This window comes from Yarrowia lipolytica, chromosome 1E (assembly GCF_001761485.1).
Source record: "Yarrowia lipolytica chromosome 1E, complete sequence".
NCBI lineage: Eukaryota > Fungi > Ascomycota > Dipodascomycetes > Dipodascales > Yarrowia > Yarrowia lipolytica.
The window spans coordinates 2,619,281-2,632,086 of NC_090774.1; the positions used below are offsets into that span (position 1 = coordinate 2,619,281).

At 49.3% G+C, this 12,806-nt stretch overlaps 5 protein-coding genes and 1 non-coding gene across 6 annotated transcripts; 2 read left to right on the forward strand and 4 right to left on the reverse strand.

Moving 5' to 3' along the window:
* Positions 1-1,289: 1,289 nt before the first annotated feature.
* Positions 1,290-1,925, forward strand: YALI1_E26205g (uncharacterized protein; the record flags this gene model as incomplete). Its single annotated transcript, XM_504259.3, has 1 exon — positions 1,290-1,925. One exon carries the CDS (start codon positions 1,290-1,292, stop codon positions 1,923-1,925), a length of 636 nt encoding a protein of 211 aa, XP_504259.1.
* Positions 1,926-2,245: 320 nt separating this feature from the next.
* Positions 2,246-3,016, reverse strand: YALI1_E26223g (uncharacterized protein; the record flags this gene model as incomplete). Its single annotated transcript, XM_504260.3, has 1 exon — positions 2,246-3,016. The coding sequence occupies one exon, from the start codon at positions 3,014-3,016 to the stop codon at positions 2,246-2,248; it is 771 nt and encodes a 256-aa protein (XP_504260.1).
* Positions 3,017-3,600: 584 nt separating this feature from the next.
* YALI1_E26229g (uncharacterized protein) lies at positions 3,601-4,200 on the forward strand (the record flags this gene model as incomplete). The annotated part of the gene is made up of 1 exon (XM_504261.3): positions 3,601-4,200. The coding sequence occupies one exon, from the start codon at positions 3,601-3,603 to the stop codon at positions 4,198-4,200; it is 600 nt and encodes a 199-aa protein (XP_504261.1).
* Positions 4,201-5,646: 1,446 nt separating this feature from the next.
* Positions 5,647-6,489, reverse strand: YALI1_E26257g (uncharacterized protein; the record flags this gene model as incomplete). The annotated part of the gene is made up of 1 exon (XM_068283086.1): positions 5,647-6,489. One exon carries the CDS (start codon positions 6,487-6,489, stop codon positions 5,647-5,649), a length of 843 nt encoding a protein of 280 aa, XP_068139187.1.
* Positions 6,490-10,314: 3,825 nt separating this feature from the next.
* On the reverse strand, positions 10,315-10,386 carry YALI1_E26296r. Its single transcript has one exon. It is a non-coding gene; the product is annotated as a tRNA-Thr (tRNA).
* An 857-nt stretch (positions 10,387-11,243) lies between these two features.
* Positions 11,244-12,740, reverse strand: YALI1_E26320g (uncharacterized protein; the record flags this gene model as incomplete). Its single annotated transcript, XM_504263.3, has 1 exon — positions 11,244-12,740. The coding sequence occupies one exon, from the start codon at positions 12,738-12,740 to the stop codon at positions 11,244-11,246; it is 1,497 nt and encodes a 498-aa protein (XP_504263.3).
* Between the last annotated feature and the right edge of the window lie 66 nt (positions 12,741-12,806).

The following is a 12,806-nucleotide window of genomic DNA, read 5'->3' on the forward strand; positions in this document are numbered from 1 at the left end:
ATGAGACTGCTGGGGTCGTGTACAGGAATTGCACTCCCGGCACACTAATTATAATCCCACATTCAACCCCTGACATTGACAGCTTGCAGTCTCCAGATAATTTAAATTGAAGGCTAATCCGGACCTGACAACACATGAAGTTGCACCAGTGATTGCAGAACAGAACAATGGTACTTGTACAAATACGAGTACTGGCCGAAGAGAAGTACATACGGTATATATATTGACCGATGACTTCTTAGATAGGCGAGTTAGACCACTACAAACATTGCAATATTGCAGTGTACAGTATGTATACTATACCGCGATGTGCTGTAGCTGGATACAGTACGATACCGGAACTTGTGCTGACACTTGAATTTTTCAGTCGTACTTTCAATCGTACTTTCAGTCGTACTTTCAGTCGTACTTTTAGTCGTACTCTCACTCGCACACTCGCCTCGTACAGTGTACATAGTTGTTCCGATAGCGATCATCTCTCCAAACTGATACAGAGGATCGACATGCTGCGCTGTCTGTCGGTGGTCACTATGCTTGATATACTACAAGTACCTGTAGCTATAGTGCAGTCATAATCTGACCGAGAAATGGAACGAAGCCATAGCCGAACTACAATGTAGTACCACAAGATGTGAAGCAGCAGCCAAATGAATGAACCTAGTTGGCTTTGGTGTTTTTTGGGCACCTGTTGACCCGCTTATTCATCCTTCCACCTCACTTGCCGTGCGTGTCTCTCCCAACTCGACCCCGGCACACGATCATATTACTGTATGCGCCAACGATCTTGTCTGAAGAGATGGATTAAGTTCTGTTGGAAGAGGAGGATCACGTGAATTGGGGTATAAATAGAGACCTAGACGTGTTTCGTCGGTTCGGAGGCTGTCACAACCCATCCCCCAACCCCAACCCCCCATCATATTCGTCACGTGACGGTGCGCTGCTCTCCCTCTCATTGCTATGAGTCTCCAACTGCTTCGTGGGCGCAATCAAGGTTCGGAGTTTTGAAAGGGTCTTTTCGCTTGATCTCAGATTGAGAGCCGTGCGCAGTGGACGTTATAAGGACTCTTTTCGACTGGCCCAGACCTCACTGCAAATCCACAGTCTGAACAGGGCCCCTAGCCACCCTTATATACTTTCTAGCCACCAGCTATACCGCTTTTAAGGACCACAAAGTTACCACCTACCACAACCCTGAACACGCGTAAAGTTAACACGTAACTATCACACGCTAAGTGCACTCCACCTTCCTACCTTTTCAACTCAACACATACACAGACCGAACGCCAACCATGAAATCCATCGTGAGCGTGCTGACCCTGCTGCTCCTCATCAACGCCGTGGCCGCCCTGCGGTTTGTGCTGCCTGCCAAGGACAAGAACGAGCTGCCCTTTTGTGTGCGAGACTTTGTCAAGAACGGCGAGCTCGTTGTCGTCACTGTCGAGTCTCCCAAGTACGCTGACGGCCAGCAGCTGAGCGTGGTCGTTCGAGACGCACATGGAAACGAGTACACCCGAATCAAGAATGTTCTGGGCCGAGAGATCACCACCTTTAGCTCTCATCAGGACACTGCTCTGGACGTGTGCTTCCACAACGTGGCCAACTCGCACCAGGATCTCGGAAAGACCAAGGAGATTGATCTGTCGGTCGCCATTGGAGCCAACGCCCGAGACTGGGAGCAGATCCAGGCCTCCGAAAAGCTCAAGCCCGCAGAGGTGCAGCTGCGAAAGATCGAGGAGATCGTCGATGAGGTGGACAAGGAAATGAACTACCTCAAGATGCGAGAGATCAGGCTGCGAGACACCAACGAGTCCACTAACCGACGAGTCAAGTTCTTCTCCGTCGGCATCACCTTGGCTCTCATTGCTCTCGGCGTCTGGCAGATCATCTACCTCAGATCTTACTTCCGATCCAAGCATATCATTTAAAAGGGGTTCAAATCAAAAAATTGATAATTGTTAGAATGAAAAGAGACACAATGTGACGCGCTCGAGAATGAGGACGCTTGAAAAGTGTCTGCTTGTAGTGGTCAGAAAGGACTGTTGTGTACTCGTAGAACGTGAAAGCTGATTTGGACGACAAATCGTGATCTGATGAACAATGGTTATAACGATTGTAATGGTTGCACTATATACTCACTACTTGTATGGTCATTAGGTAATTCGTATCTTTCGTTACATATAAATAAACGCTCGCCAAGAGGTCATCGCATATGCTTGCGTCTGATCTGGGTCTCTCTTCTGGACTTTTAGAGCTTCTTCAGTAACCCCTCAAATGCTTGAATATCAATCTTGCCGCCGACAGCTCCAGCCACCTCCATCATGTCTTTGAAATCCTTCTCACTGGCGTTATCTTTCACCAACTTGGCTATTCGTCGTAGATCAGCAGTGTTAATCGTGTCTGACTTTGTGAACCATGAGAACGCCAGAGGCACATCTTCTACAAAAACATTGTTCTTCTTCCTCTTCTTCTTTTTCGGTTTCTCTTCAATCGGCTCAATTATTCCACCTGTCCCTCCATCACTGGCAACAAAGAACCCTCCTCCTTCATCGCCCTCTTCTTCACTGGCCACAAACCCACCTCCCTCGTCTTCGTCACTGGCCACAAAACCTCCGCCGCCTTCACTCGATGCGTCGTCTTCAATGTCAGCGATTTCCTCCGCGAGAAACCCTCCCTGGTCGTCCCCTGAGCCCTCTCCTTCAGACACAAACCCCGGATCCAGCACCTGGCGCGTGATCATGCGTGAAAAGCCGTCACTGAAGTCGTCGAAGGTGATCACATCGTTGAGAAAATGCGGTTTGAGTATATTCACGCATTCGTCAAGGTTGTCCGTGCCCGAAAACTCCTCCACAGACCAACCCAGGTCCATTATCACGAGTGGCACATCAAACGCCGATATGACTCCGTCTTCTGCATGTTCGTCGAACGCCGCCTGTAAAGCCGTTTTCTCCACTCCCGACAATCGCACCGGTCGCCCAGGCTTGGCACTGCTGATGGTGAATGACTTGGTCCAGTCCATGTCCTGTGGTGGTGTTTTCTGAATCAGCACTTTATTGTATTGTGAAGAAACAGAGATGGTTCAAGGCACTTGCAGTTCACATGCAGGTGTTTATGGCGATGCCCATTTTGGAGGCGCAGCAGCCAGTCCACTTGTGCTTGAGACAAACTGGTGGCCAATATCTAAAGTCGGCTTAGTAATTGTTTGCAATACTCAATTGCCTGCTTCGCCTACTTTTTTGCCTCTCGGAACCCACTCAAGCACCCAGTATACACTAGTCTAAAGGCTCGCTTGCTACTCCACATCACGGTTTCATTTCAGTTGCACATGCGAGGTGGACCCTAAAACTCAGAGCGCTTCGGGGGGGCGGTGTACAGGCTCAGGTGACTGATTCAGGGTGCTATATATATACTGCAATCGGGTCCTGTACCAGTCTTCTACAAGTACCTCCATTTCACTGCCTTCGCACTTTGACCACCTCCACCTGCCAATATCGGCCATCCACCACCAGACCGTTAAAGTTGCACCGTTATCATCGACACTTGAGCAAGCAGCAACCGACTTTTTCCCAACCTCCAAGCCTCCTTTTCCTCCACATCACCACAATGTCGTTCATTGCCAAACACTATGGAAAGAAGTACGTCACGTCGCACCTCAACGGCGCAATCAAGACCAACCTCGAACCTGCTCACCCCTACCACTACTACGAGGAAATCCCTCCTCCTCCTGGAGCCAACGAGAAAGTCAAGCCCAAGAAGAAGAAGATCAAGCGAACTCTGCCCCAGGGTCTGCAGAAGAAGGATGAAAAGGTGCTCAAGTCGTTCCTCAGTTGGTCGTACCAGCTGGATTGGATCTTTGACATGTGTGGCTTTGGAGTAGGATGGGCCACCCTCATTGGTCTGGTTCCAGTCGTGGGAGACCTCTTCGTCTTCTACCTGGGATACAGACTGGTGCAGAAGGCCAAGAAGCAGCTGACTGAAGGTTTGCCCCCAGCTCTGGAGGCTCAGATGATTCTCAACCTCGCTATCGGATGTGGTATTGGATTCATTCCCCTGGTTGGAGACGTGGCAAACGCCGTGTTCAAATGTACAACGAGAAACGCCAATCTGATGGAAACGCACCTGAGACAGCAAGTGGGGGCCCCAGCGACTCCAATGCAAGACCCGCCGTCCAATTCGACCGTGGTCGGGTCTCACGGCAAGTGAGAGAGAGATTGAGATTCAGGCAAGAACATTTCTGCATACTCTGCATTATAGGTATTATATATTATGATTAACGGTAGCTACAATTGTAGTGAGTGGAGTACGATACAGTAATATATAGGGAGGGAAATATAGCAGATCATTGATTCCAGAACTCGAACGTCTTATCGTACGGTATGGTGGATACTACACCTATGACTTTGCAATGTATAGTATAGTACGCCCGCATTTTGTCCGAGTACCAACGAGTACATACGTACATGTTGATATCCCCTTTGATGATAGTAATCACAGTGATAAGTCATTGTGAAATTTCACATGTACTGTATACCACCCTCTTCATGTCTGTGTGTAACCCACGATATATCTATATAAGGACCTGTCATCTAGTAAAGGTAATGCAGTATCTCCAACATCACACTACGTCGTACCAAGTCCGCTAAACATACATAACTCAAGTATGATCTTCACAGCCGTGCAACAGTAAATGTCCACCAATCCCAACCAAGCACAAGGTGTGATAATTTCCATACACCAAACTCTCTGACCACATAGTCACCGGATCGAAACCCCTCAACGCAAAAACACCCCTCCAGTCCCGTCTCCACTCCAATCTTCAGATGCACTCCAAACCACCAATACCAAGAACTCTTTGTCAGCAACAGTTGGTCTCAGAATTCTAATCAAACAACCAACCGGACCCTGCCAATCTGGACTCAACCCTGCTCTCTCTCTTTCGTTATCACGCCATGACGCATCACTGCTTGCCATACCTTTCACATGCTGCTCTTTCCGGAACATTAGCGACAGACCTACAGAACATTTCACAGTACGAACATACATGGCACAGTACATACATACCGTGTATCGTACTCGAACTCGAACTCGAACTGTGGAGAGACTAAGCCGACCCATATGGTTCGGGCCAGGTCAACAAAAGTAAAGTTCATAGTGTGGGAAATGCCGTGCGCATGTGTATCTTAGCCCAGGCACGTACCTGACTGGATTGCCAAATATAGCAACGCTGACAGCACAGGTGGATATTGGATCCATTTTGGGAACGGATCCCTTGTCACCCACTTATACGGACTCTTTGTACATGTCCCAAAAAAGACAGACAGGTGCGCATTAACAGTCCCGAAGAGACCTCTGTCTACGACCCGTTTATTTTTGCTCTGAATTAAAGACAAAGACAACCTCATGCATACGGGTAAACTCAAATATACATGCAATAGACTTCCCCAGGAACCGATATCGTTTGGCCACTGGGGGGCGGGAAATATTCTTCGATAAAGCGGTCGATAGCCGGCTTTTGTTACAATGGCTATATTTCTGCTGAACACTCGAAAGATTCTCCGTAATATTTATTAAGTTAGATTATATTTCTCTGTGTTTTAATTATAGGCGTGGGGGGGTATGTGAAAGCCATTGGATCATTGATCAAAAAACTTAGAGAAGAGCAGCGACGGCGACGGCACCGAGAGCAAAGACAGAAGCCTTGAGGTTGGTGGCAGCGTTGGCCTGCTCAGGGGTGGAAGGCTCGGGCTGGACCTGGGGGACCTCGGGGGTAGGCTCAGGGACGGGCTCGGGCTTGGGGGCAGGGGGAGCGGGGGTAGGCTCGGGCTTGACCTCAGGGACCTCAGGCTCGGGCTTGGAGGCAGGGGGGGCGGGGGTAGGCTCAGGCTTGACCTCGGGGACCTCAGGGGTAGGCTCGGGCTTGACCTCGGGGACCTCAGGCTCGGGCTTGGGGGCAGGGGGAGCGGGGGTAGGCTCGGGCTTGACCTCGGGGACCTCGGGGGTAGGCTCGGGCTTGACCTCAGGGACCTCAGGGGTAGGCTTGGGCTCGACAGCGGGGGTGGTGGTCTGAGGAGCGGGGGTGGGGGTCAGGGTGACCTCGGTGGAGAGGGTGACAGTCTTGGTGTGGCAGATGTCCTCATCACAGACGGTGACGGTCTCGGTCTCGCACACGGTGACGGTGGCGGTCTCGGTCTCGACGGGGCAGTCGGTGACGGTGACAACGGTCTTGCAGACCTCCTCCTCACAGACGGTGACGGTGACGGTGGTGGCAGTGGGGGCGGGGGTGACACACTCCTCCTCACAGTCGGTGATGGTGGTGGTGACGGGGTGGCACTCAACACCCTCGTCGCAGTCAGTGTCAGTAACGGTGACGGTGGACTGGACGTCGACGGTGGAGACGACGGTAGTCAGGGGACCAGACTCGGAGAGAGTGGAGTTGGGGTAGACAGCGGCGGCAGAGGCGACGGAGGCAAGGAGAACGGCGGAGTACTTCATTTTGAACGAGTGACTTAGTGGTGAACGAATGTGTGATGAGGAGGGAAAAAGAGAGAAGTGCGCCCAGGTATTTATAAGGCCGCAGCTGTCTATGTTTCTCTATCTGTGTTTTGTATATTTGACCTTGAACAGAGTCCTGGAATGTACAGTGCCCCAGAAAGGACATGTTCTTTGTCCGCCAACCGCTTCTTTGTGTTGGAAATAAGGTGCGGATTTAACTGAATCCTTCCCGAGGCTAGTGGGTGTTTGAGTTCACGCGACTGGCACCACCATGGTGCGTCCAGACGTAGTGGGCAGATGTGCTAAACTAGCTGTATCAGGGGCACGTGACTTGCAACTGGTGGGGTCAATTCCCCGAGGCCCGTCTAGACCTACCAACATAACCTATGTCTATCAACTGTAGTGCCCTGAAGATTCTGTCGATCACGGTTGCTGATCCTGTCTTCCCGTTTTCCGGTCGAGGTTACCTTTTAGAGTTGGGGTAATGTTGTGCGAGTTAAAATCTGCCCATAGTTCGGCGCGATGAGTTGTCCCATTGTTTGGCGTCTAAAGTATGTGATGGTTGCGCTAACTAGTGCGACAGTTGAGATACCGATGGGCAACTGATGCCCAGGGGGAGATGGGGAGTGGGGGAGTGGGGGAGTTGTCGTGAGTCCATTTTGGGTCTCCAGGTCTCTTTTGTGGTCTCTATCTCCATTGTTTACCGCCGTCGCCTCCTCCACCAATATTGCCATCTTTCGCATTCATGCAGGCTGAGAATGATGCATTGTGCATTGTCAAGATGGGCAGAGGGGATTTGCGGGCGGATGGTTTCCAGAGGAGCGGCGAAATAACGGGAGATCATCAGGACAACAAAAGTGAGCATGGATCCCCGATTGTAATTTGCCGTAAGAGGCAGGAAAGTCCCTGGACACAGATGAGGGGACAGCTACGATACACTGAAAAGTCTGCAAAAAAGGCACTTTTGACCAGTCGCCGACATGTCAGATTTTCTCTCCCTCCCTCGCTTGTTTGATAGACCTATTCTGGTCTTGTGTTTTTGCTATGAATAGTTTTTTTGTTTTTTTTTTTGGGGGGGGGGACTTTTGCCAAGTGAATACCAAAGCCCTAGCCCTGGTTCCTTTCGGAAAATACGGCAATATAATGTGAGTCAATCTGGGACTTTGTTTTGGAGGTTGTTTTTCCCTACCTGGAGACCCCAGAGTCTGTGTTTTGCGGTGGATTTTCAGCCCATCAGCCACCTTGTTTACTCTCTGGAATGCCCCCTTCGCGCCATATCCTTCTCCCCCGCGTAAGTCGACGTGGGTGATGCCTTGTTGTTCTGCGCACGCGTGCGTGGATGTGCAGAGTCGGACCACAAGAGTTACAATGTATCATAGCCAGTAGCTGCATGTTGGCAAAACGCGACCCTGCATTCTTGCTATTAGAGCAGAAAAGGGCCAGAGCGAAAATAGAGGTAAATAGGTGAGAGCAAATAGGAGATAGGGTAAAGCCCCCAGGTTGCACGAGCTCAAACCATATGGCGAGTTTTAGAAATACCTTGGCACGGTTAGTATTGCAGATGAGCACCCCAGCGGCCATTTTCAACTGTGAATGAATGTTGGCGCATGACGTCACCGTTGCCGCTCCCAACAACACGTGATGGGATGCTGTAGACCCAGACACGCGTCCACCCACCCCCACATTCCAAATGACAATTTGAAGCAAGGCATGTCAACAGCTTGCTCCCACAAGCGTGCCAACCGCATGCCTTCGTGCATTCACATTGAATTGCTTGTTTGCCATTTATGAGAACCTAAAGCCACGTAATTTCAGCCCATTGTGGCTAGTGAGTAAAAATAGGCGCTGGCTTGTGCGTCGTTGCATGGCGACCTTTGTTGTTATTGTTCAGTCATCCACAAGGGCCAGGCTCAAATGACACCTGCCAACGGGGATGTACCAACGGAGTATATTATAGATACATACCGTGCAAGTATAGCATTGCGCTATGATAAATGTGTCAGCTGGGTTGTGGTCGGGTTCCGTTGTATAGCCTCTGGCCACATGACCATTCTACAAGTACATACGGTACTTGTACATCTCAATATCTCATTTGTCTCATTCTAATGTGTGCTGTGTCTCACCCGTACAGGGCCATCGCCGGAAACGTGAGAGATTCCTGGTTCTACCAAACAGGGCAGCTTGGTGAGCATATTGTTGGGATTTCGACGCAATCATGTGATTTTGGGATGTGTACCGTACAGAGCACGATCTATTTTTGACCACGATAACTACAGTATCGTACGGTATATACGGTGCAATACGAATTCCGGTTACAGTATGTCTTACTGTAGAGGCTGGTCCTTTCAAGCGGGTTAGGTCGCCGCTCTGGAGGCCATTGTGCTCTATACGATACATACCAGTTCTCGTCGGTACCCCTTGACGCTCACCTGTTCATACGGCTTTTACCAGGGTAGCTGGGTAGTCGGGTACCTTGCGTTTGTATGCACGGTTGGATAGTACAAGACAATACCTATGTTTAGGCTGGTACAATGCCGTACTTTTGCTAATGGCCTCTGTACGCCATTCTGTGGATAGAGAGTCGGGATTACCAGCGTGATGGTGTCACTCTCGCAGATGTGTGCGTACGCTGGTGGCCACGGTCTATCTTTTGGGCCATCTTCGGGCTTGTCTCCGCGTCTTCCAGTCATTTTACCCTTGGTACAGGTCTACTCTCAATCTGACAGGCCTTGTACATTCGCACATACGTGCTTCGTCAGGTTGGTTCAATATGCACGTGCTCTTGCCTACACTTGCGGTCAGATAAGCCGAAGCCGACGCTTGTGATAATATCGGCGGCCTGTGTGGCATGTGTGGGCGTGCGGTGCGCATGACTTGGAGTAATATTGGGGGGTATCATGTGGTCCGACCCAGCTTCCAGATGAGTCCATGCGTCTTCTGGCGGCTTCTGTAAACATTTCACTTCTTATTTTTTGTGACAGTTCATGTCTGATTGCAGAGTATAGGACGTCAATTCACCATGCATACCAGTGTCCACGATAATACTCTTGCTCGTAATCGCCTACTGTGATATAACTCGTCTGAAGAAATGCCGACCAAAATGACACGCCTGAAATACCCCCCCCCCCGCGTCTCACACCTTGTATCCAAACATCGAAACACTCACTCACATCATCGGTTCCACCCCCCGACACATCTCAGACCCCAACAAAACTACCAACAACATCGCAAATAATTTAAATATTCACGTCACCCGCCAATCGGTCCCAAAAATACGGCCCAATGAATGAGACTCAGAAGCGGCCCAAACCACCCCAAACAACAACAACAACAACAATAACAACAACACACCCAGACCCATCTATCAAATCCACCCAACATCTCCTTATTCCCCCTTCTAACCACTCTCCAAAACCTCCTCCCAAGTCTTCTTACCCTACTAGCCCAGTTACCCTACCGAGTCAATTTCTCCATATAAGCGTCCTGCAGCCCAAAATTTCTTCCTCAACTTTCATGTCCTGACGGGGCGTCGCAGAGTCACCAATTGGCTCTGTTTTGGATACCTCGGGCCTCAGTGTCTTGTTTGGGACTAGAGCAATATCTAGTTTGTATCTCCGGCACGGAATTTGCATGAAGTGATCGGTCATAAAAATTAGGACATTCTACTGTTCAATACAGTCTCAAGATGTTGACCCTACTTGTAGGTGTCTCATTTATTAGTGTGTCACGATGGGTCTAGACGAAGTTCCTCCGAGTATGTCAAAGGCTTCGAAGAGCACGTCAAAAAATCTTGTGCAGAACTGCTTGCAAATATAAAAAGATACATGCCTTCGACCAGATTTGAACTGATGATCTCAGCATTACTAGTGCTGCGCCTTACCACTTGGCCACGAAGGCAGGTTTATGCCTTGTAACGGATCGGTGATGGGTCAATCCTCAAGATATCCCTAGGTACGAGCGGGAACCGCTCGTCCTACTCTACAGAACAGTACACCAATAGTACGAGCTCCGGAAGTCGTATAAACATAACTTAACTTACATACTTGCGAGTGGTGGCTATATATACAGGCATCTCAACCCTAACTCTGTAAAGCACGTCACTATCCACGTGACCTAGCCACGCGATACCAAGTATTCATCCATAATGACACACTCATGACGTCCTCCGGACGTCATCATCGTCCAGTCACGTGCCAAGGCACATGACTAATCATAACACCTTATGACTAGCTTCTGAATCGTTACATGCCTATACAGGCAAAGTGGACTTCCAAAACTGAATTCAGATGATTAATCCGGTCAAGAGATGGAACAGAAATAAAACGTGAACAAGCGAACACGAATGTCATGCGCTCTTCTGAACAACCGATGTCGAATCCGAATCCGATTTGCGGGTATAACATTGCCTTTAGCCTCAAGTAGATGAAATGTATTTCCCTAGAATAAAGAAAACAGAATCTTTGGCATTGAAACAAGCCGATTCACTGATGGTGATCTAACAAAAACAGCTTTAATGAGATTAGCTGATACCAATTATATTTATATGACATTAGTCGTGGTCAGAATTATTTTCATTTGGTTTCTGTCACGTTCTTCATGATATGGTAATACGCAGATAGAGGAGCAGAGTATGTACTGTAAGACCAACGTGAATCTGTCGCCAATGACACCACCCTGGGACCATTTTCGGTATATCTGTGCAGTGCCCCTACCGGAATTCAATCATTTCATTAACATATAAATAACAGCCATATTCACAAATACTTATTGAGGATCAACTTGGCTTTGACAATGGCAGTAAGAACATCCTCCTCCTGCTTACAAAGAACTGGCGCCTTTTCATTCTTCTCGTTGTACGAGGACAACACCTGGAAACGCGTCGTCCTCCCCTTCCGAAGATACTCCAGGACATCTTTTGGCGAAAAAGTGTCAGAACCGATCTGAAGGGCCAATTTCACCCACAATTGAGCATGACCATAAAAGGCGTAAAGCACTGGAGAGTAAATCTTTGAAGCTCCTCCTTCCAACAAGCCACGATCAGGGCTGTCACTTAACGCCACCTCTAGTAAATCCATAGCATCATCGTACAACTCCTTCTCCTCTCCTTTAGAAACTCGTTCCAAAAACTGCCCAGCATTGACGACATGTCCTGCCCGTTGAGTGCACCGTTTGATGTACTTATGAAAAATGAAGACAGTGTAGTAATCTGGTAGGTAGACACAGGGGTAGACCTGGGGAATCACCTGATGATGAGTAGCAGTAAAGGTAGTGAATCTGTCGAGCAGGTACCACTCAGCCTTCGGCTCTGCGCCAAAAAATTCGACGTTACTCCGCAGAATTTCGACCCATTTTTCTCGTATGACCATACTCTCCACAAATGCAACCTCCCTAAGATGGTCAATTGTCTCGGGATCGAAATTGGGACCGAAATCTACATCTCCAATGAACAGAGGAGTGATGGGTCGTCCCTTGCCTGGTAGGATTCGGTTGCAGATTTCGGACATGCTGCCGTGGGAATCGTAGAAACTGAGCAAAATGAAAGGGTCAGCCTCGACAATGTCCTGGATCACATGCAAGAGAGGTCGAACGGTTGCCCAGGCACTCAGATGTGGCGCACTGGGGGACCCACTGCATGCCAAGTAGTACCCATAGACTGTCCACAGCGATAACCACAAAGAGGTTCTTGTGTACGACAACAATGGACGTAGATGATCAGAGAGTTTCTTCAGATTTTCATTGTGAGGCACCATGTCTCTCAGCAGATTCGAATCCATTCCTTCGTGTTTTGAACGATCGACAGGTACCTGTGCCACATCGTCCCAACCTTTATGCTCCAATGTGCTTGTCCGAGTTTCCTTCGCTTGTGTTGACGTAGTGTTCGATTGCTCGCCCTCCTCTTCGATATGGTCAATGAGAGATGATCGTAGCACAAGTTTCATGCGTTCTTGGGCTGGTCCCGATCCCTTGGAGAACTCCAGCAAGCGTCTCAGAAGGGCGGTGGCGCGTGCTCCAGGCGTCTTCTGACAGTCGCGTGTTCCCCGATGAACGCTGTTGTACGTCATAGTCTTGACGGTCTCCCCTCCTAGGTGCGAGAGAGGATACGCCGCGAGAGTCATGAGAATGGCTGTTTCTTTGGACGTTGGCAGCTCGACGGGGGTTCGGAGCAGACCCGTCTCGAGCACGCTGAGAGCCTCGTCAAAGATGCATGAGTCAAACAGATGGCTGGCGAGTTCCAGATGTCGATATTCCATGTGTGGTGGCGGCGGAATCACGTCCACAGATCCATATTGGCGTAGAGAACTCTATGCAGGGCCATG